The sequence below is a fragment of the Pygocentrus nattereri genome, chromosome 22, assembly GCF_015220715.1.
Source record: "Pygocentrus nattereri isolate fPygNat1 chromosome 22, fPygNat1.pri, whole genome shotgun sequence".
Taxonomy (NCBI): domain Eukaryota; kingdom Metazoa; phylum Chordata; class Actinopteri; order Characiformes; family Serrasalmidae; genus Pygocentrus; species Pygocentrus nattereri.
In genome coordinates this window covers 16953283-16974201 of record NC_051232.1, presented here as the reverse complement: position 1 = coordinate 16974201, position 20919 = coordinate 16953283, and the positions used below count along the sequence as shown (strand labels likewise).

The following is a 20919-nucleotide window of genomic DNA, read 5'->3' as shown; positions in this document are numbered from 1 at the left end:
GCTGGGTTGTTGACCTCCTACAGCCTCCTCCACATCTCCTGGTGTACTGGCCTGTCTCCTGGTAGCGCCTCCAGCCTCTGGACACTATGCTGACAGACACAGCAAACCTTCTTGCCACAGCTCACATTGATGTGCCATCCTGGATGAGCTGCACTACCTGAGCCACTTGTGTGGGTTGTAGAGTCCGTCTCATGCTACCACGAGTGTGAAAGCACCACCAACATTCAGTGACCAAAACATCAGCCAGAAAGCAGAAAGGTACTGAGAAGTGGTCTGTGGTCCCACCTGCAGAACCACTCCTTTATTGAGTGTGTCTTGCTATTCCATTTGCACAACAGCTGTGAAATTGATTGTCAATCAGTGTTGCTTCCTAAGTGGACAGTTTGATTTCACAGAAGTTTGATTTACTTGGAGTTATATTGTGGTTAAGTGTTCCCTTTATTTTTTTGAGCAGTGTATATAAAAAGACACATAGAGGTTCACCGATGGTTCGAGTAGTGAATGAAATGGCTGTATTTGTGATGTGTTTTCCTATCAGCGCCTCTGTACAGCAAACAGTCTGTACGTTTCTCTACGGTGAACCATTTCACATCAAACCACTCTGAGTGACACAGAAACACTGAATTATACAAAAAAATTGGTGGAATTCGTCTTTAAGTGTGGTAAATGGACCCTTTCAGTCAGCGTTGTTCACACGGCTGGTAAACCAGATGTATGAAGCGTTCAATATTTTTGGCGTTTACCACTATTTTATCATCATTACATTAAGTAATACTTCACAGTAAACTTGGGTTTACTTGTGCTTTTGGATAGTACATTAAACGGCTATATTTGTGTATACATGGCAACCCCTTTCCTGTCACCACCTCTGTAAAGAAATGTGATTCAGTACGTTTTCCTGCCATTTACATCTCAGTTAAATCTGCAGACGCTTTAAGGCAAATCGGTGGAACCCCGCTTTGGTGGGCTTTATGGAAAGGACGCCATCTGCAGGTTGAGTTTAGAACACCTTGAAACGCCACGAGGACGTTTTTAAATAACGAATCAAATTTTATTATTATTTTTAAATATTTTTTTTTATTGAGGAGTTTCACATAAAAAATTACATACCAGCATTATGTCATAAGACACAATTCAAATGTCACTGAATAAAAACAACCTCAGTTTTTCTTTTTGCTTTAAACATAACCCCAATTCACTTACTCACACACACACACACACACACACACACACACACACACACACACACACATACCCACACAGCAGGACAAAAACACAGAAGAGGGAGGAAAGAAAAGGGGAAAAAGAAAAACAGATAAATAACAACAACAACAATAATAATAATAATAATAATTAATAATAATAATAAAAAGGGGGGTGTCGTGGAGGGAAAATGATTCTGATGGCAAAGATTTCAGTGAATCAAAATATGACAAGAAGGGATTCCACTTATCGTAAAATTTTGAAGTATGTCCCCTCAGAGTAAATCTAACTTTCTCCAATTTAAGGAAATGAGTCATGTCACGGAGCCACATTGAAATCGAGGGAGGTTTAGAGGACTTCCATAGCAAAAGAATACAGCGTCTCGCTATTAATGATGAAAAACCTATAACATCTGACTGAGCCTGTGAAATTGTAGGCAATCCTGAGGAAAGACCAAATATTGCTATGAGTGGACAGATAGTGATACTGACAATAATAACTTCAGACATTATCTCAGAGTAATCTGACCAAAATTTAGAAATATTGGGGCATGAAAAACACATATGGGTTAGATCACATGGAGAAGTGGAGCACCTCTCACATTTGTCAGTAACTGCCCCAGGATAGAATTTAGATAATTGAGACTTAGAACGATGAATTCTATGCAGTACTTTAAACTGAATTAGCTGAAGTCTGGCACAAGGTGCGACAGAGCGTACACTATTAATAGCCTTTTCCCAAGATTGCTCAGATAGATGGAAGCCCAGTTCAGCCTCCCATGTTTGTTTGATTTTAGTAAGGCAATGTAGATTTATATCCATGAGGTATGAATATATCTTAGATATAAGTGACCTTTGAAAGGGATCTAAATCCAACGGATCTTCCCACGTCCGACCCAGTGGCATATGGGTAGAGTTTGAAAACAGTGAATACAAACAGTGCCTAATTTGAAAATAAAGAAACAGATGCAAGGAAGGTAAATTAAAGGTTGCAGACAATTGGGTGAAACTACAGAAAGTACCTTCCTTATAAAAATCAACAAAGGCCTTAATCCCTCTGTCATGCCATGATTTAAAAGCTGTGCCATTTAAACCGGGAGGAAATAAATGATTATTTACAATGGGCTCAAATTTTATTTTAAGATGATTGTTTTTGCTATTTTCTGACATTACGAGAATAGTATATAAACATAATATAATATTATTTTGCTTAAATTTATTACGATGAAGATAAAAATACAATCGAACTACAAAACCCGTGGATACTACCGGCGCTACTTCGTACGGCGTATGACAGTGACGTAATCCACGTGACTATGTGAAGTTTGTAGTCCGGTTTATGTCAAAATAAATAAATAAATAAATAAATAAATAAATAAAAAAAAAAAAAAAGAAAAATCCGCTTCATGTCATCACTTAAGAAAACGGCATTTATTTTTTTCATAGTCGGCTAATCATTTGAATCATTGACAGATAGTCAGATACAACTGAATACGAGATGACGTCGTTAGTACGTTTAATCATGTGCCCTGCATGACACTAAAATACGTTTATTTGCCTGTAAAGTTGGGCTACTCTTCCTAAAACCACGGTTATTAAAATATCACAAAGAAATCGTCAAGTAGTGATGTATTAAGAATTTCATAAAGTGTTGTTTTCAGTTTTTTTTTTAAATGGAAAGAAACATGAACATCAACGTTAATATTAACGAAGCAGGTGGAAAGGTCTGGAAAATCCGAAATAAGCAAAACACTAATCCTAAAAACAACAATAAAAAGAAATTCGCCGTTCGTTTAAAATGAGAGCGGAGACTTTTATTTTGACGACCTTTTCAACCGCATCCCGCCCGGAAGGAAAATTTGAAGTGTTTTGAGAGCTATTCCTTAAATATTGATCATGTAGTGGGCTCGTTTTAAAGCTTTGCCTTTATCGGATCTCTTCATGACTGTTTAGTAAAGACGCAGAGTTTATTCGATGGACTCCAAGCGGCTCTCAGCACATGCGGTGCGTATAAAAGTTGTCATTAATGTTGAACTTGGGGTTTTGATGTTTCCTGTTCACAGTAACTGAACATAAGATAAACCACCAGGCACGGAGTTCACAAACAGGGTTCGCAGGGTTTTTCAGAGATTTATGTTTCACAGCGTAATTTATGTCTTTAATCGTGTATGTTCATTTATAGTCGCTTATCGTGTATGTCCCAGGCTTGGGTTGTATACTGCATAAATCCTTTGGCAGGAATCCATATGCATGAAGTGTGCCTTGCATGTGAAAAAGACATGCACCCCCCCCATATGGCTTTTCATTCGACAATCTTTAGAATTCAGTGAATCTTTCAATAAAGATTTACGTTAAGAATAGGTACAGTAAGCTTGCTTTTTTTTTTTTTTTTTTTCTAATGTATTAAAGCAAGTGCGTTTTAGGAATATCCCATACATTATATGGACAAAACTATTGAGACACAGCTCTTAATCACTCAATTCGGGTGCCACAGGTGTAAAAACGCTGAGCCCTGTAGTCTGCCTTTCCAATCACTTGTGAAGGAATGAATTCTACAGAGCTCTGAAGTTGAGTGTGGTACTCAAACAGGATGTAACCATTGCAACAAGTCTGTTCATGAAATTTCTTCCTTCCTGAATATCCCACAGTCAACCAATACTTTTGTCCAAATATTGGATGTTGCATTCTGTGTTCAAAATGAATTTGATGGTTATAATAATAAATGGCTAATAAGAAGAAACTATTTTACATTATATTTATTTTTTTCTAGATATTACTTTATTTTCAGAAGCACTTCATGATGAAACGTTGCCTTGTCCTCAATGTCATGTTTTAAATGTACGTTCACAAACCAGCTTTACTGACTTTTAATGACCAGATTTAAGAACAAGCCTCTTTTCGCTCTCTTCTGCTCTCATGGCAGCTGCTAAAATAGGAAAATGCCAGTTCTTGGCAGTGTTTCACAGAGCACGTCAGATAAATTTTTTTTTTCAAAATGCATGTACCTCTCTGGCATGAATGGAGGTAGTCATGGGCTGGAGGTTAGGGAACTGGCTCTGTAACCGGAAGGTTGCCGGTTTGATCCCCAGTGCTGACGGTCCATGACTGAGGTGTCCTTGAGCAAGACACCTAACCCCCAATTGCTCCCTGGGTGCCGTGGATAGGGCTGCCCACCGCTCCGGGCAAGTGTGCTCACTGCCCCCTAGTGTGTGTGTGTATTCACTAGTGTGTATGTGGTGTTTCACTTCACAGATGGGTTAAATGCGGAGGTGGAATTTCCCCGTTTGTGGGATTAAAAAAGTAGTAAATGACCTTTTAGACCAAAATCCTATATCCAAACTAACCTAAAGCAATGAGTCAGACATCAGGCAACATACTCATAACTGTTTAATGTATTAACTTTCTTTGATGAGTTTAGAGATGTGTGGTGAGGTGAACGTCACCCCCCCCGACTGTTTTCTAGAAAGATTTTGCATCAAAACACTCTTTGTTTACATACTAGCCATTGAGTTATGTGGAAAAAATCTGTGGAATTCTCCTTTAAGTTAAAAGTCAAGGCTCTGCAGTAGCAGTGAGCTAAGGGATTGTTCCTGTCTGACCGTTCTCACTTTTGGGCTTAATTTATTCAGCTGAGAAGCCCTGCTTTGTGTTGTACTGCCTTTTGTCCAAGAGGTCTGAATGACGGATCATTCTCAAGGTCTTCTAGCTTGAAGCACCATTTCAAAGGTGCTTGTGAAATGGCCGTTGTATTCATGATGCACTACTACACATTCGTTTGCATTTGTTCTTCTAATTGAGGTGTTGGAGTTCAAAGAAGCTTCGCTGTGAAGGTTTCTAGCTGGCAGTTAGACAGTTTGTAACTAGAATGCACAATCTCCTGCTTTTCTGTGTATGTGTACAGAGTAACGCCAGCACAGATTTCACCCAAAGCGTTGAGGACGACCCATTGATCGATGGGCCACTTATATCTCAGGATGCGCTGCAGTCGGCCATCAAAAGAGAGTTCCAAGGCCTGCCCACTAACTGGATAGCGGGAATACTGACAGTAGTACATGTGAGTATACATGAGTATATATGAACAGCAATCGGGCATAATTAAGTTCTGAGTAATGGTTTTGATTTTTGATTAATCTACTTTTGATTAAACTAGCCCTAACTGTGCTATACACAGAAACAGACCAATTTTAATTATATCACATGTTCTTTATTTATATATATATATATATATATATATATATATATATATATATATATATATATAAAACTATTGCATGTGTAGTCACGTGACTCTGCCATGTCCATTCTGCAACATGGAAGCTAAAACACAGAGCCAACTGAGCAACTTGTACTAAAGAAAAATGCAGTGTCTGCCTTTTGGACAAATTTTGGCTTTAGTAAAGACAAAAAAAACAGAACAAAAAGAAGTCAGACCTTTTCTGCAGTATTTACAGTGACAAAAGGTAATACCTCCAATCTGGAGCCCAATCATGCTACCGAATATGAACAGTGCATGGCTCGAACAAATTAAGAGGTTGACAAGTGCACAGCCTCCAAAATCAGCTGTCTGGCGCTACACACTGTGAAAAGGATTCAAGATGATGGAGGTGGGGGTGGTGTGGGGGGGGGGGGGGGATGGGGGGGGGGGGTCTACAGCTCCCATATCTACATAGAAGGGTACGGCTCCCATAGCTACTGTAGGTTTAGACACCAGAAGACGCACTGTGTCATCACAAAAACATTTTTTCCTCTGTGGCATCAAACGTGCAAAACGTGTCGTAAAAAGACGCTGAAGTGAAATCTGTTCAGCACTTTCACGCCACATCTGATCTTTGGTCAAGTAGGATGATGGACCCACACTTGAGCCTTGCTATGCCCTGCATTTCTACTTTTCACATGGCATTAATTATTTAAAATAATATTTGTGACGTTCAAATTTCACTTCCACCTTAAATGGAGCAGCACTGCTATGTCACTTGAATGTAACTGTTGTGCAATTTAAGGTGGAAACAGGAAGGTTGAATAAGATCACGTCAAACATTTGTCTCATGCACACGTCTCATGCACTCATGTCTGACTGTCAGACACTGCTAGACATGGGAAAATATGACGAGCTTTCACACTTCAGTACCAGCTGATGCAGCTGAGTGAATAAGGCAGCGCTTTAGGAAACAGAGGCACTGCTGTTGCTCAGACTGGGAAAGGACATCACGGTGTGTTGCATTATGGGTGTTTTGCCGTACTGACAGAGTTTGTTCTTTGTTTATATGCTACAAACACTCACATAAATTGCAAGAGCTTAATGAGATTACTGTGCTATTGTGGTTGTTTAGGCTTGTCATGCTCAAATGGAACAACAACTGTGCTCTCCACCAATATTGGCACCCCTGATAATCAACAGCAAAAACATTTAATTACTTGACCTTTCATTTAAGATATTACCAAAAATCTTATTTCATGTATAATAATACAAAGAAAAAAGTAAATCTTGGCCATGAAAAAAATATTTTTCTTTAATCTATGTGCCACAAGTAGTAGCACCACTGACTAACTGAAATCTAACTGAAATGTATTCCCGCTTATAATTTGATATGGTCACCTGAGTGATTAGCAACACTTAGATTGCCATGACCTCGCTGGGGAATATATATGAGATGAAACACAGGCTAAATTCTCTCAGTCATCCATCATTATGAGAAAGGCCAGAGAAAACAGCAGTGATGTGTGACCAAAGCTGCACAAATCAGGAAATGATTACAAGAAAATAACAAAACAGTTGAATATGTCCATTTTCACTATCAGGGCAATAATTAAGAAGCTTAAAACAACTGGAGATGCTAAAAATTTGCTGGCAAGAGGATGCCTGTCTATACTGACCCCATGCACAGTGAGGCGGATGGTTTGAGTGGACAAAGAATTTTTAAGGAGCACGCTGCGGAATTGCAGATAATAGGCTTTGGAGTCACAGTGTCCACGAACACCACAGGTAACCACAAGTTGTTTGGGGGAGGTACCAGAAGAAAGCCTCTGCTGTCAAGAACTAAAAACTCCAGCACCTACAGTTTGCTAAATGTTAATGGAACTTTCAGTGGGACCGTATTCTGTAATCAGAGGAGACCAAAATGTAGGTTTTTGTCGACAAACAGAGGTGAGTATGATGGTGGTTCTGTGATGTTCTGGGTGTTTATTGTATACATGCTGCACTAAGTATTTAATGAAGGGGTGCCAATTATTGATGCACACATAGATTTGAGGAACATATTTACTTTCTGTTGCGACTTAGGTTTTTTTTTTTCAAGGATTATGGTTATTTTTCATTTATATTTGATTGAAGGACCATAAATATAAGCAATAGAGATTTTTTTTGTTTATCAGGGACGGCAGTGTTGCTGTATATAGGTAGAAATAGTAACCCTGTTCTCAACATCCTGGTGTTTTCCCTGTTGTAATGCACCTGACCCACACTACAGGATCTTTTACATCCCTGCCGATGTTGAACATGTAAGATCCCACATGTAACGACAGATTCCGCTGACTTCTTTTTTTTTCTCTAGTTGTTTCTTCAGTCATCACACCCCACACTGCACAGTATTTACTCTGAACAAACCCTCCACACTTTGATAATGCTAAGACTAAGTGCTGATTTTGATCAGCAGTGCTTGATTTGATTTTGCAGAATATCTCAAACAAACAGGACTTTAGACTAAAAATTTAGCAGTTTTATCTTTCCATTCAGCTGGGCTTTCCAGCTGTAAGTGGTTAATGATTTGTGTAAGAGAATCGCTAGTTCTCCCACACTACAGGATATTGAATCGTGAGCATAGAAACAAGGTCATAATGTTAAGCTTGATCGGTGCATATACACAATTTTTTTGATAAACTCGCATGTTAGATGGAAAAAAGAAAAAGACCTGTAGCTTACTGGTGCTTAATAAAATTCCATGGATTCAAAGACAAAGTACAGATTACTCTAACATGGAGCATGTTCCATAATCCGTGATGCCTAACTCAGCTCGTAACATGCATGTGTATATATAATGTCTGCTAGTTCACTCTTGCGTGTGGCCCCCCAGGTAGCATATGTGAGTGTGTGCGTGGTCCTGGCGGTCCTGTGCTGGCTGACGGACGATCACTCTAAGGAGTGCAAAGCAGCGTTGAATGGAGTGGACACTCAGACCGTGGTGCTGCTTGGCAAGGTGGGCATGTGGCTGCTGATGTTTATGTTTGAGCGATGTGTACAACACCACCACAGTGCAGTAAGGAGGAGAGGATACCTGCAGTTCTACAGGACCACCAGAAACCTCAAACGCCTTCCGCTGCTCATACACTCTGCAGGTGAGGAGTCGTGTGCAGGAATGCACATACAACAGCTCCCCTGCTGTTTAGACTGATCATTCATTGCAGCTACAGTTTCTCTGCGGGCCACTAGGTGGCAGCACATGTTACTCTGTTTCTTGACTTCTGTCTCAATTCTCTGAGTGTGAGTTCAGTTAAATACAGTGCAGTTACAGTTCAACACATTTTTATATGTGTATAAAATGTATTTGGTTTCTTACTCTTTCATCTTTTACCTTTGTCTTTTGTTCTTACTCTGTTCTTTCTTCTTTCTGTTGTTTGGATCTGTCCACTTTTCATTCTTTTCTTCCTTTCTAATTTCTCTTTGTTTTTTTTTCTCTCTCTTTCTCCTGCTCTCTTTCTCTCCCCTCAATTGTCATTTCTCACTTTCTCTTTTCTCTTCCTTATGTTTTTTTTCCTTTCCTTTATATAATCTTAAATGTTACATTGTCTCTCTCTCTCTGTGCAGGCAATGCAGCAGTATTGGTGGTCATCGCACCCTCCTCTTTGCTGGATGAAAAAGTGAAAAATCTTTCTGTGTATCTGCTGCTGGTCATCATCTGTGTGGAACTGCTGGTGACGCTCATATGCCTGCTTGTATATACAGGTACATACATTCAATCATTCATTCATTCATTTGCTCAGCAGTATATACAGTATTAGTGAGTTAACCTCAGTGTAAGTCAGGAGCTCTTGAAGCTCTTCTCTTCCTACACATTATAAAACACTATTATTTGTGTCCCTCCCCCTCCCCTGCCACTACCCCACTTGCATCACAATACCACAATACTGTCTTTATCCTCTACAGGATCACACATACCAGCCCACTGTATCACAATCACTCCAACTCCTCTTTCTTCCTCCTGCTCTCATTCTTTTCTTGTTTCGTTCCTTCTCTCGTAATTTATTGCTTTCTTCTCGTGGTTTTTTCCTTTTGGCTCTTTCTTTCGACAGTTATCCCCTCCTTACTTTTTTATTTTCTTTCATTATTTGCTCTCATATTGTGTTTATTTTTATTTATTTATTTTTTTGCTTTGCCACCCACTAAAATAACTCAAAGAAGGAGAAGGAAGAAGTGTTTTTTGTTTTTTCATGGTGTCCCTTTGCAGGAAATATAAACATGCAGTATCTAGAATATGAATTTCCTCAAGCATGTTGTTGGTTTCAGCATCACTTCAAAAGCGGTTTTTGTCACCATTTCTTGGTGCCATGCTGCTTGCTGTTTCTGGGACAGCTCTTCTCTCTATGTCTCACTTGTCTGCCTCCAGAACTTGCAGGTCGAAGCACTACGGACTTCAGCATGCTGCCTCATTAAACGCACCCGATTCAGCTCGTCTGCTAATTAGCAAGGCCTTCATGAGCTGATAAGGATAAATGCTAATCTCTGCAGGATTTTGGCCTGGAAGGTCCTCAGTTTGACATGCCTTCTCTATATTGTTGCGTTAGCAGACAAGCACAGAATAGAGTTGAGTGTACAGTGCATAACTTTTAAAATCCAAACAGACTTAAAAAGCAGAAGACATCTCACAGTGAACCACAGTCGCTTACAGAATTTGTTGTAATTTTGCAGTGAGGGCGTGGACAGCAGGCTATAAGGCTACAAAATTATTCCACATGAGTTTTGGCTACAAAAAGTCTCAACACTATACATGATATGAACAGAGGTGAACTGGACCAGACCTGGCTGTGCTTTTATGCATGCACAAGAAGTGTGCAAAAAAAATAAACAGCGTGACGGTCATTGGATGTTGCCTGAATCAGTCATTGATGATCGCTGATCATCTCACACTACAGGACTTGTACCTCGTGCAAATTTTAAGTGTTAAAAATCCGACATATTTGGAAAATATCAGGGGGCCTCTAATGACTCCGAATCTAGATGGGAAGATTGACTGATTTTCCTCATGCTGACAGATCATCTGTGTCATCATTTGCTTCTGATTGAGCTCCTGACCTGGGAAATTGCTTCAATTTCTGATTGTTTAAAACGGAAAGAAATCCGAGCAAGTGCACACACGTGCTGCAAAACTCCATAAGTAAGCTTAGAGCCAGCTTTCTTAATCAGATTTCATGAAATCTGACAGCTGCCTTAATCCTATCTAAGAAATTATAGACCAGCTATGTTTTGAACAATGTCCAAAATATTCTAAGTGCCAAAGACACATTCTCAGCTGCTTTTGTTTTAGTACCAATGACTCCATGACTCCATTATTTGAATACCCAGTAAAGCAAAAAGAACACAGAAATGAGTTTCGAGATCCATGTATAAATTTTATGCAAAAGGTTTGAACCCCTGCCCCCCGGGATATGCAGCACTGACCAGGGGTGTTATACCCTCTGTATATGACTGTACTAGACTTTCAATCCATTACAAACAGAGAGAGCTGGGTAAGAAAGTAAGGAGAGCACTCAAGATGCTCTCAAGACTAGTCTTTTTTTTGCCAGAGGCAACCTGAAGCCACCCCACCCAAATAAACCATGGTATTGTCTTACTATTGACACACACTCTCTCTCTCCCACTCACACTGATATCAGTGCCTGGATTCTTGGGATGATTAGTGAACTGAAGCTTGACCATCTGTTGAGACACACCCTTTTAAGTTTACACCAGTAAAGTGTTAGATTATTCAGTTAATGTGAGTTTTATTGCTCATTGACAAATCTGCTCAACATATTTGACCAGGGCTGCACATGTAACTGTATACTGTATACATGCAACTGAGTCATTTTGGACCATTTCTATCAGTCCACTCATAATGAAATGGTGTTAAAATTCAAAACATAAAAAATGGAGACATTTACATTTGCAGCCATGTTGCCTTTTTTGGCGAACAACAGCAAAGCAGTATATTACTATTTTCTCCATGTTTTTTGCCCCCATACTTATTTAAATTCATGTTTATTGTGCTAATGAGCAATCCCTATCCATCTCTGCCCTCCATCCGTTTATCTCCCGCTATCCATCTCTCTCTGCCTCTTCCTAAAGGAAGGTGCAGTTAGGCCAGAGTCATGCTCCGTGGGCTTTGATGTGGCATCCCTCTCTCCCCTCTTCATTTGAACATGAATGCGGACTTCTGCATGGGTCGTATGCCGCCTCCGCACTTCAAAGCCAGTTTAGGGCCCTTCAAAGGGAGTGAGGGAGAGAGGGAGGGGATTCGGACTTGTATTGTCTGACCCTAACGCACAGGGAAGACGCACTCCAACCCCTTTGTATCCAAAACGTATTGCTTTAGAGCGATCGAACGGAGCGTTTGTGTTTGTGCTAGGGCCGGTGATGGCGGCAGAGCTCTAATGTGATCGTGGGTGGAGGGTGGAATTGTTATTGTTGTCCACACAGTCTCACTTTTTGTGGAAAGAAAGAACATCCTTTCCTCTAGAGATGGCACAGCAGTACGGACGTTGGCACCTTGAGTATTGATTTGATATTTCTTGATTTAAAAACTGCTACTCTAAATGTTTAAGATGAACATCAAGTAGTCTATCATGCTCAAACTACTCATTATACTGCCACATAGGCTTTTTAAAAGGAGTGCTTAATATGACAATATGTATGATAAATATGACATTTTTGTTGTCATTGTGAAAAGTTATAGGAAAATATGCTTTTCTGAGGTAGATATTCTCATGTTACTTTGCCCAGAATAGGCCTTTTAAATTGGATCTATTGCAGTGCTGTTATTTTATTTAGGTTTACTTTAATGCTTTTGTTTTTAGTTTTTTGTTATGGTTTATTCATTTTTATTATTGTAGCATTTCTTATGAGGCACGTTTTAAATAATTTTTATATTATATCTCAGAAAAAAAAACAAAGTATAATGATGCATGTGTGCGTCCTGAAAGGGTGCTATATCACCCACCCCTACTTTGTATGTAAATGCAGTGAATATGAGCTGTTTTACAGTGTAGTTTGCACATGTGGACAGGGAGTGATTGGTCCATTTTCAAAACTTTAACCATGTGTATGCACTACATCAAACTTGTATTATTCAGAAAAAATGTTTTCAATCATCTTGGTGCTTTGTAAGTGGGAATAATCCTTATTTTTAGAGGGGATTTCTCTGTATTAGTGAGCTGGTGGCTGAGCTGTAGTTTTATATAGCTGTGGCGTGTGTGTGAGATTAGGGTTATTATGAGCATGTTTATTTTTATGGTGTCTCTGACGGAGGAAAGCGCTACTGTTTAACAGAGAGATGAGGAATGTGACACATCTACTGAGTGCTCCTCTCGTTCTGAAAGAACATTCCACAGCTGCTCTTGATGTGTGGTGACAGAACTGTCTAATTACCCTTAATTACCCCTCCACATTAAACTCACACACAGGCCTGTTCTCTGCTGAAACAGCTTATTTTATTAGCCTGCATAGTAAACGTGAAGGTATTTTGAGAAAGAAATGTAAGGGGTAAAGATGTTTTGGCAAATACAGGTGTAGGTGTGTGGGTGTAAATGCGCGTTAGGTTCACTAGAAGGCCATCTCTGTGCTCTCTGTAGTTAATGTTCTAGTAAATGGCCTGTCCATTTCCTCTGGCTGAAAGAAGGCTGTGTGCGTGTTGCTCTGATGTTAAATGCTCATTGTGTCTTTGCAAGAGTATGGATCCGTTTTCTGTGAAGAATTATCGGATTGAAAAGCTCTTTGCACCTCAAACACAATGCAGTCACTTGAATGATTCCTACTGTGCAGTCCGTTCAGTTTCGTTTTAGATTTGTATTAAAGTTCTTTTTCTGGCATACTCACTACAGATAGCGCAGTACTACTTTTCCCTTTTCAGTACTGATGTTGAAATATCAGAGTCGGCCAATAACGGTCTGATATACACTCACCGGTCACTTTATTAGGTAAACCTTGCTAGTAAAAGGTTGGACCCCCTTTTGCCTTCAGAACTGCCTTAATTCTTTGCGGTATACTTTCAACAAGGTGTTGGAAACATTCCTCAGAGATTTTGGTTGGTTATTTGAGTTCCTGTTGTCTTTCTATCATCTTGAACCAGTCTGCCCATTCTCCTCTAACCTCACATCAACAAGGCATTTTTGTCCACACAACTGACCGCTCACTGGATACTTTCTCTGTTTCGGACCGTTCTCTGTAAACCCGAGAGATGGCTGTGTGTGAAAATCCCAGTAGATCAACAGTGTCTGAAATACTCAGACCAGCCCGTCTGACACCAACAACCATGCCACGTTCAAAGTCTCTTAAATCCCTTTTCTTCCCCATTCTGATGCTCGGTCTGCACTTCAGCAAGTTGTCTTGACCACCTCTACATGCCTAAATGCATTGAGTTGCAGCCACGTGATTGGCTGATTAGCTATTTGTGTTACCAAGCAACTGAACAGATGTGCCTAATAAAGTGGCCGGTGAGTGTACATAGCTAACATCACACAGTGTTGGCTATTTCAGGCGATTAATAGATCGGATTGGATTTCTTCTTTTTCTCTTCCAGTATCTAATATCAGCATTTTCTGCTCAATACCAACACCCATCGATGCCAATATGGCATGTTTTAATACTTATGTTTGGTTTTGAATTCTAAGGCCCAATCTCATTTCACTGCTCACCCCCAGCTCTCCGTTTTGCATGTTCATGTCTAGGGATAGGGTGTAAGGCTAGGTGACCTTCCAAGTGGAGGTTTTTCAGAGGCGCACTCCAAACAGAGTGTTATGAGAGAAAAAAACTGGCAAGATGGCGACCAAAGAAACCCACAAATGAGTATTTTCTCTGTTACAAATTACACTTACCTTTTGTATGGTCTTAGTTTAATGTTGTATCAATGTATTTTTGTCTTTTTCTTCATAACAAGCATTAAAAAAATTCAAAAAGCTGGTGAATAGCTGACTTCAGCTTCATATCACCAAAGAATTAGGGGTGGGTGATAACAAATACGATTTCAACCATTGCCACTTGCAACTTCATTCCAAGGGGTGAGGTGACACTTGAGAACAAAGGGTAGGGGTAAAAATAAGCAATAGGATTAATGCCACTCTTTAGGAGGTGGGTGGGAGTCAGTTATGTACCTTATACCTGCATTTGCACAGTGCAATAACAGTGGCTTTGTACTGCAGGTTGTGCTACAAATAAAATCCTTACTGTATATTAAATATGCATCGAATGGTAAATAAATGTGGTAATTGACTACTATTTCACTGATACGCTACAAAACTGTGAAAGATTTTTACCCTACCTTCTTGCTACTTCACTTACCCAGAGCACCAAGAAGGCCAAATATTTAATGAAATTTTACCCACACTGCAGCTTTGTGTGTGTTTGTCTGTTGCAGTACATGTGAGCAGGTTTAACGCACAACGTCCAGGTCCAGATATCAGTGAAGAGGAGAGATCTCACGCCTACTCCACCAATGCCAGTGATATGCACACAGAGACTGGCTTCAGGTAATGAGCATATGCAGTGCTTTACACACGCAGATGGGCTGCTGCTGTTCCCCACACATGCTGAGTTCTGCTTTGGTACAATAAAATAATCCTGAAATGGCTTTATGGTGCCACTAAGTAGGAGGCTAATACAGAAAAATGAATGAAAAAGCTCAGATTAGATTTCATTTCTTTTTTGCAAAGAATAACTGCAACAGGAGGGGGAAGAAGGTTGAAGGTCAGAAAGTTTTACTTTGATTTAAATGATAATCCAGATCATGGCCTGAATTTCTGGGACTCCCTTCTACAGCGTCTGTTATCCTGAACAGTATTTAGTATTTAGGATACAGTTTTCATCTGGCAAATGAGTTTAATACATATATAATAATATTATGCATATATAATATATAATATAAAAGTACAAATGTGCTTAAAGATGGGTGGTATAGGACTTAATATTAGCTGATATGACCAAAAACGTATATATCATGATATACCAAAATCACCATGCTATATATATCACGGTATTTTTTAAAATTAATTTTAAATTTATTTTTATATGACTGCTTTTAGGTGCATAAGTAAACATATTTTGTAGGTGGCTTATTATTACTCACTTTCCTTTAAGAACCATTTTTATCAATTACAGTATATCTGAAATATTTTTTTTGTGCAAATTAGTAAAACCAAATCTGAACTGCCCTTGTGTCAATATTGGGACCAGCAAAAATGGTGCTAAATGCTGTTTCATGTTAGGTTTGCTACAAGAAGCTTCTTATTCAGCAGATTTCTCCTTAATAGTTAGAGTCTGGGACTAGATTCAGGTGACTGTACCTGCTGCACCATCAAGGAGGAATGGGAAATTTGAATAGGGTGGCAACTTGAGCTTTGTTGTATTTCTCAAGTCATTTGTCTCAGTCGTGCCTCCCATATACTTGTTCATCTGGAAATTTGAAAGATTTGGCAGTTATTCACCAGAACTAGGAGCCCACACACTTTGTCTTAGTCAGGCGACTCCTCAGTCTGGCAATTCCTTTGTGTGCCACCTGGAAAACAAAGTGAGCTACCTAAGATGTAACGGACTAGACAGGGGGAGGTGATTGAGGGACTGCTGCATTTTCATTTGCATTTGAAATGTGACGGAAACGTCCCTGACTCAGTTGTAGAGGATAATGTTAGCTTGGTTTGCACTGTTAGTATGCTGTGTTATCTACGCTTATTTGACGCATAAGAGCAGAGCGTATAGGTGACAGTGGGTTACTGTGCTAAAATATTTGCCTTTTGAGCATTTTACTGCGTTTGTAATCCCACAGAAATGTTTCATTTCTCTGTCATGTAATTTACTCCCAATTTCCACAGTATAAATGCATATATACTTGCATCAGTGTTGGCAGATATGTTGCTGCGAATCATTGAATGCCTGCATCGGCCCGGAATTCCCATATTGATCCATCAGTGGTAACAATATGGGGTATAAAATTGAACCAGTGTTTTCATCTGAAAGTGGTGGGTTGATTTTAGGAATGTTTACATCCAATTATAATGGCTTTATGATTAAATTCAAATGTGCTTTTTTGAGTCACATTTGTGTATGTGATGTATTTTTTTTTTAAAGTAATACTGAAATCATGATGAAAATTGAGATTTCGTGATGAATAATTTCTTACAGAATCTTTATGGAGTTATGGGGTCAGAATTGGTCACCCTGGTAATCCTGTAAGTTGATGTATCGGGAACAAACATGGTCTAAGGTTTCGGCTGTACAAAAGCATTCCTTAATTGTAGTTAAAGGTGCTCTGGAATGAGTGCAAGAATTTTTCTTTCTCCCCTCCCATATCTCTTATTAGCATCTCCATAGGTGGAGACTCACACATCAACAAACACACACCCAAACCCACCCTGTGGTCATGCTGAAGGGTCTGTAAACAGATCATATGAACCCTGTTTCCTTACAGAAACACTGCGTTTCCGTCACTCACGCACACACCTCATTTACTGGGAGCCTTGAGGAAGGTTTGCCCTTTTGTAAGCTGGCCCACTCATGGTAAGATTCGGTGATGAAATAGTGATCTTCATCTTCCTCTGCTATGGTACACCTACCATCTACTGTATGAGCACGCAGTGCAAACAATTCTCAACTGATTCTTCATAGCCCCTAGCTACATGTCACATTTATGTAATCAGGGTCCAACTGAGGTCCTGAGGGCCACAAGAAGTCACGAATATTTGAACAATACAACGCAAGATGCCACAAAGTTTGCAAACTGACATTCAAGTGTGATTTTAAACCTTTTGAGATCTTGTATAGCTACGTTGATCCAACCATTGTGGATGTGTGGGAAGCAGTTCCTATTAATTCATTCCAACTTTATGAATTTATGACAAAGCAGTGCAAGGTTTTCTTTAAGACCAGAAGATACTGGGAATAAACACTGCTTTGTCAAGAAGAGTTACTTGTGGTTGTTCTAGTAATGATCACCGACACCCAAAAAATGAAGGCAAAATAGGAAATGCATGCTTAAAGCAGAAAACATATTTAATGCAAATTACACTGCTAACAAGTACGCCTGAACTAATAGTGGTAGACCAGTTGAATTTCTTTCTCAGGTATGAGTTTTGTAACCTTTATACTGGCATGCCACAAATAAGCAGAGATAACACTACATATAAACAGTACAAACCAGGCTAGCGTTGGCCAGTTTGTGCTGTTTTGATGTTGTCATGTTTTAAATAAAAAGTAAACTGTTGATCATCTCCTGCTGTCTACTCTGTTGCATCTGAGGTAGTCCACTTTGTTTTGAGGCAGTGGACAGGAAATATTGGCCATCTTTTAGGGTAAGCCTTAACAATGACCATGGTCTTGGGGTATCTGACCATCAGAGGTGTGTGTGTGTGGGAGGGAAATGACACAAACCATGAGAGAGTTCGAAGTTGGCTTCATATTCAAATCTTTTCTGCCACCTTTAATGGTGTAACAGTTGCGTTCCACCACCAGAATGTCAGGCCATTTAAGGTGGGACATAAAATCTAATCAAAAAGCTGATGGATAGAATAGAAGTGCCTTAAAAATTAAGACATGAAACGTCATTTAGCACCTTTTTTTTTCTTTTCTTTTCAAGCCCTTTGAGACGATGAGTGTGTTTACCTGCACTTTATAATCCACTTTATAACTGCGGAAAATCAGCTTTTGTTAGCAATCCGATTAAATGTACTTGGGTAATCAGATAACAGGTAAAACCCATGAGTCAGGCAGTAATGTATTACAGCTTCCATTCTTTTACACCTTTATTACAGCTTCCATTCTTTTTGGATGACTTGGGCCCAGTCCCATTGCACCCCTTGCCATTACCACTTAGCCCATAGCCCACTGTTTTATGACTCTTGATTTGTGTTGATATAGAGGGGTAGGGTGAAGTCTTGGGGCTACATGGCCCTGCAAACTGAGGTTTCTCAGAGGCTCACTCCAAACTGTTGTTGGGGGTTTGTGCTTCTAACATTCCTGTTCTTGCTGTACTTTCAGCTTCACCCCGTAGTAAGCACATGTTCCTTGACTTGGCTTAAGCAGATATGAATAACACTTCTATTCCTAAACCAGATATTTTGACCACAACTTCAAAATGCAGCGCTCACATTAAAAACTAGGTGGATAATTTTGCTAAAGGTTGAGACGAAGTAAGAAGTAAACAGAATAATCTTGGAAATTTCAGTCACTGAATGCACACTGTGTCCAAGAAATTGAAAAAACTGTTTATGGTTTGGTCCAAACAGAGTCGTGTAACTGTGTGAAGAGTTTTGAAAAGAAGAATTCAGGACTGAAAACACTTGTTAGAAATTAACCTTTTACACACTGCTACTCCTTTTAAGATGGAGCGGGCACATTCAAACAAGAAGCTGGTGAGTAGCTGACTTCAGCTGCATATCACCAAAGAATTAGGGGTGGGCAATAATACGTAGTTATGGCACCCCCCTCTTTAAAAGAATATGATGGCCTAAAATTAACTAAAGCCCACCAGTGAATAGCTGAACTTTACCGTCCTTTGCAGACTGGCAGAGCACCGTTAGTAGCCTGTTAATGAAATAATGTTCTTCTTTATTTGAGGGTTTTTCCATTTTGTATGGGAAGATTTCAGGAACTACCTGTTGAAGCTTAGCTCCAAGGGGCAAGGTAACACTCGAAAACAAAAGGGGTTGGGGTAAAAATAAGAAATTGGATTGGGCCTTGCTTGAGGCTTGAAATCTGCAACCTCCAGATTTTAGTCTTAGAAGTTGATTTAAAATTTCCCTCAAGTGCCTCAAGATTGCAGTTATGACACTTTCTGGATGTCATGGGTTTGCGCTTCTTTCTCCATGTTTTGGAACAGAGATGGCTCCTGTCTTGACGAGGTGGTGGAGAAACAGGCCGATCTTATTGAGTATCTGAAGCAGCACAACACGCTCCTGAGCAAAAGAATCCTCGCCCTGACCTCCCAGCAGATCAGAGACTGAGAAAAGGAGGAAGAAAGTGAGCCCTGTCCTGCGTTTAAGTGTGTTTTTAAGTGAAAGTTTGTGGGCGTGTTTGTGATCATACGTTGACTGATGGTGGTGGACACAGTTGACTGATCTGAGGGCTTTTAATGGGAAAAGAACCTCCGCAAGCTCTCCTTAATGCTTTTGTGTTCCCGTAGCAACAAGCTTGTGAGGGGAAAAGACTCTCGTAAACATTCATACAAACTCATGTTGACATTGTACTGTTATGCAAGTTCCAAGGGTCCTGAAACCAAGTTACTGCTCAGGTGAAATGCTTTGCCATAAATTGTTCAAGGGTGGAGAAATGGGAGAACTTTGGGGAAACTTGATTTGAGTCTTGTAATTTTTTTCATTTTTTGGGTTTCTTTGTCACTGAGCAGAGATGTGAGCATGTCTTCACTGTGTTTCCAGTTTGTTTCGTGGCTCTGCAGTGCACTGAACAAAATCAAACTCACGTTTTTTTTTCTCCATTGTCTTTGTACATGTATTCAAGTCTGACTGTGCCAGATTCTTTATGTTGTCATTTTTCTTCTAATATTTAATGCAAAGTTTTGTATCTGTGTCTTTCGGCATAATAAAATCTGATTTCTTTAACCTGTGAATTGTGCAATTGGTCATTCCCCTCACACACTTATGAAGAGCATGACTTACGTCTGGAGTGCACAACTCTGGTCCTGGAGGGCTGGTGTCCAGCACAGTTAAGTGATTTACCTACTCATACACACCTGATTACACCCCTCTGCTAATTGTCAGGTTTAATGGGTGTGTTTGAGTAGGGAAACTATCAAGCTGTGCTGGACACCGACCCTCTGGCTGAGCTGTGCACCCCTGATTTACATGGTGTGAAGTGGAATTCCACCCATTCTTTCTGAGCTCTTTGAAGTGAAAGCACCTTGTACTGACCGACTTCTTTGGTGGTGGTGGTGGTGGTAACCGGTGTCACAAATATAGCCTTTTTACTTACTAACCAAACAACCAGTGAACCTTCATGTCTTTTTATATGTAATACTGATCATAGTAAATTTGAAAAACTTGTCTTTTTTGTCTTGTACTATTTTGCCATATTGTGCCCTGCTTGTATTTCTCTACCATAAATGGAACTTTTAAAAAGGCTCAAAAGCTTCTCTTAGAACTATCATAAAACAATGCTTGAGGCAGCATATCTAATACCTTTCTGTGACGTAGCTTTTAGAGCCAGGGTGTCCAACCTTATTCTCAAGGGGTCAGTGTGGCGTCATGTTTTTTGTATACCAACAGAACAGGAGCATTTGTTGTTTTATGACTTGGGCCACATGTGTCAGGCTCCAGTCCTCGCGGTCCAAAACATTGCAGATTTCAGCACACTGCCTAATTAAACACACCTGATTGAGCTCATCAGCTAATTAGTAAGGCCTTCATAAACTGAATCCAGAGTGTTAGAAGAGGGTAAATGCTAATCTCCACAGCGCTTTGGCCTGGAATTGGAGGCATTAAAGCAGTGGTCACACGCCCTCCTCCTTGAAATCTACTTTCCTGCAGA

General features: G+C 39.8%; 1 protein-coding gene across 1 annotated transcript; it reads left to right on the top strand.

Moving 5' to 3' along the window:
* The first annotated feature begins 3045 nt into the window (after nucleotides 1-3045).
* Nucleotides 3046-19994, top strand: tmem192 (transmembrane protein 192). Its single transcript, XM_017709346.2, has 6 exons — nucleotides 3046-3206; nucleotides 5104-5256; nucleotides 8273-8534; nucleotides 9004-9141; nucleotides 14804-14915; nucleotides 19256-19994. The coding sequence occupies exons 1-6, from the start codon at nucleotides 3177-3179 to the stop codon at nucleotides 19377-19379; spliced, it is 819 nt and encodes a 272-aa protein (XP_017564835.1). The 5' UTR covers nucleotides 3046-3176; the 3' UTR covers nucleotides 19380-19994.
* The last annotated feature ends 925 nt before the right edge of the window (nucleotides 19995-20919 follow it).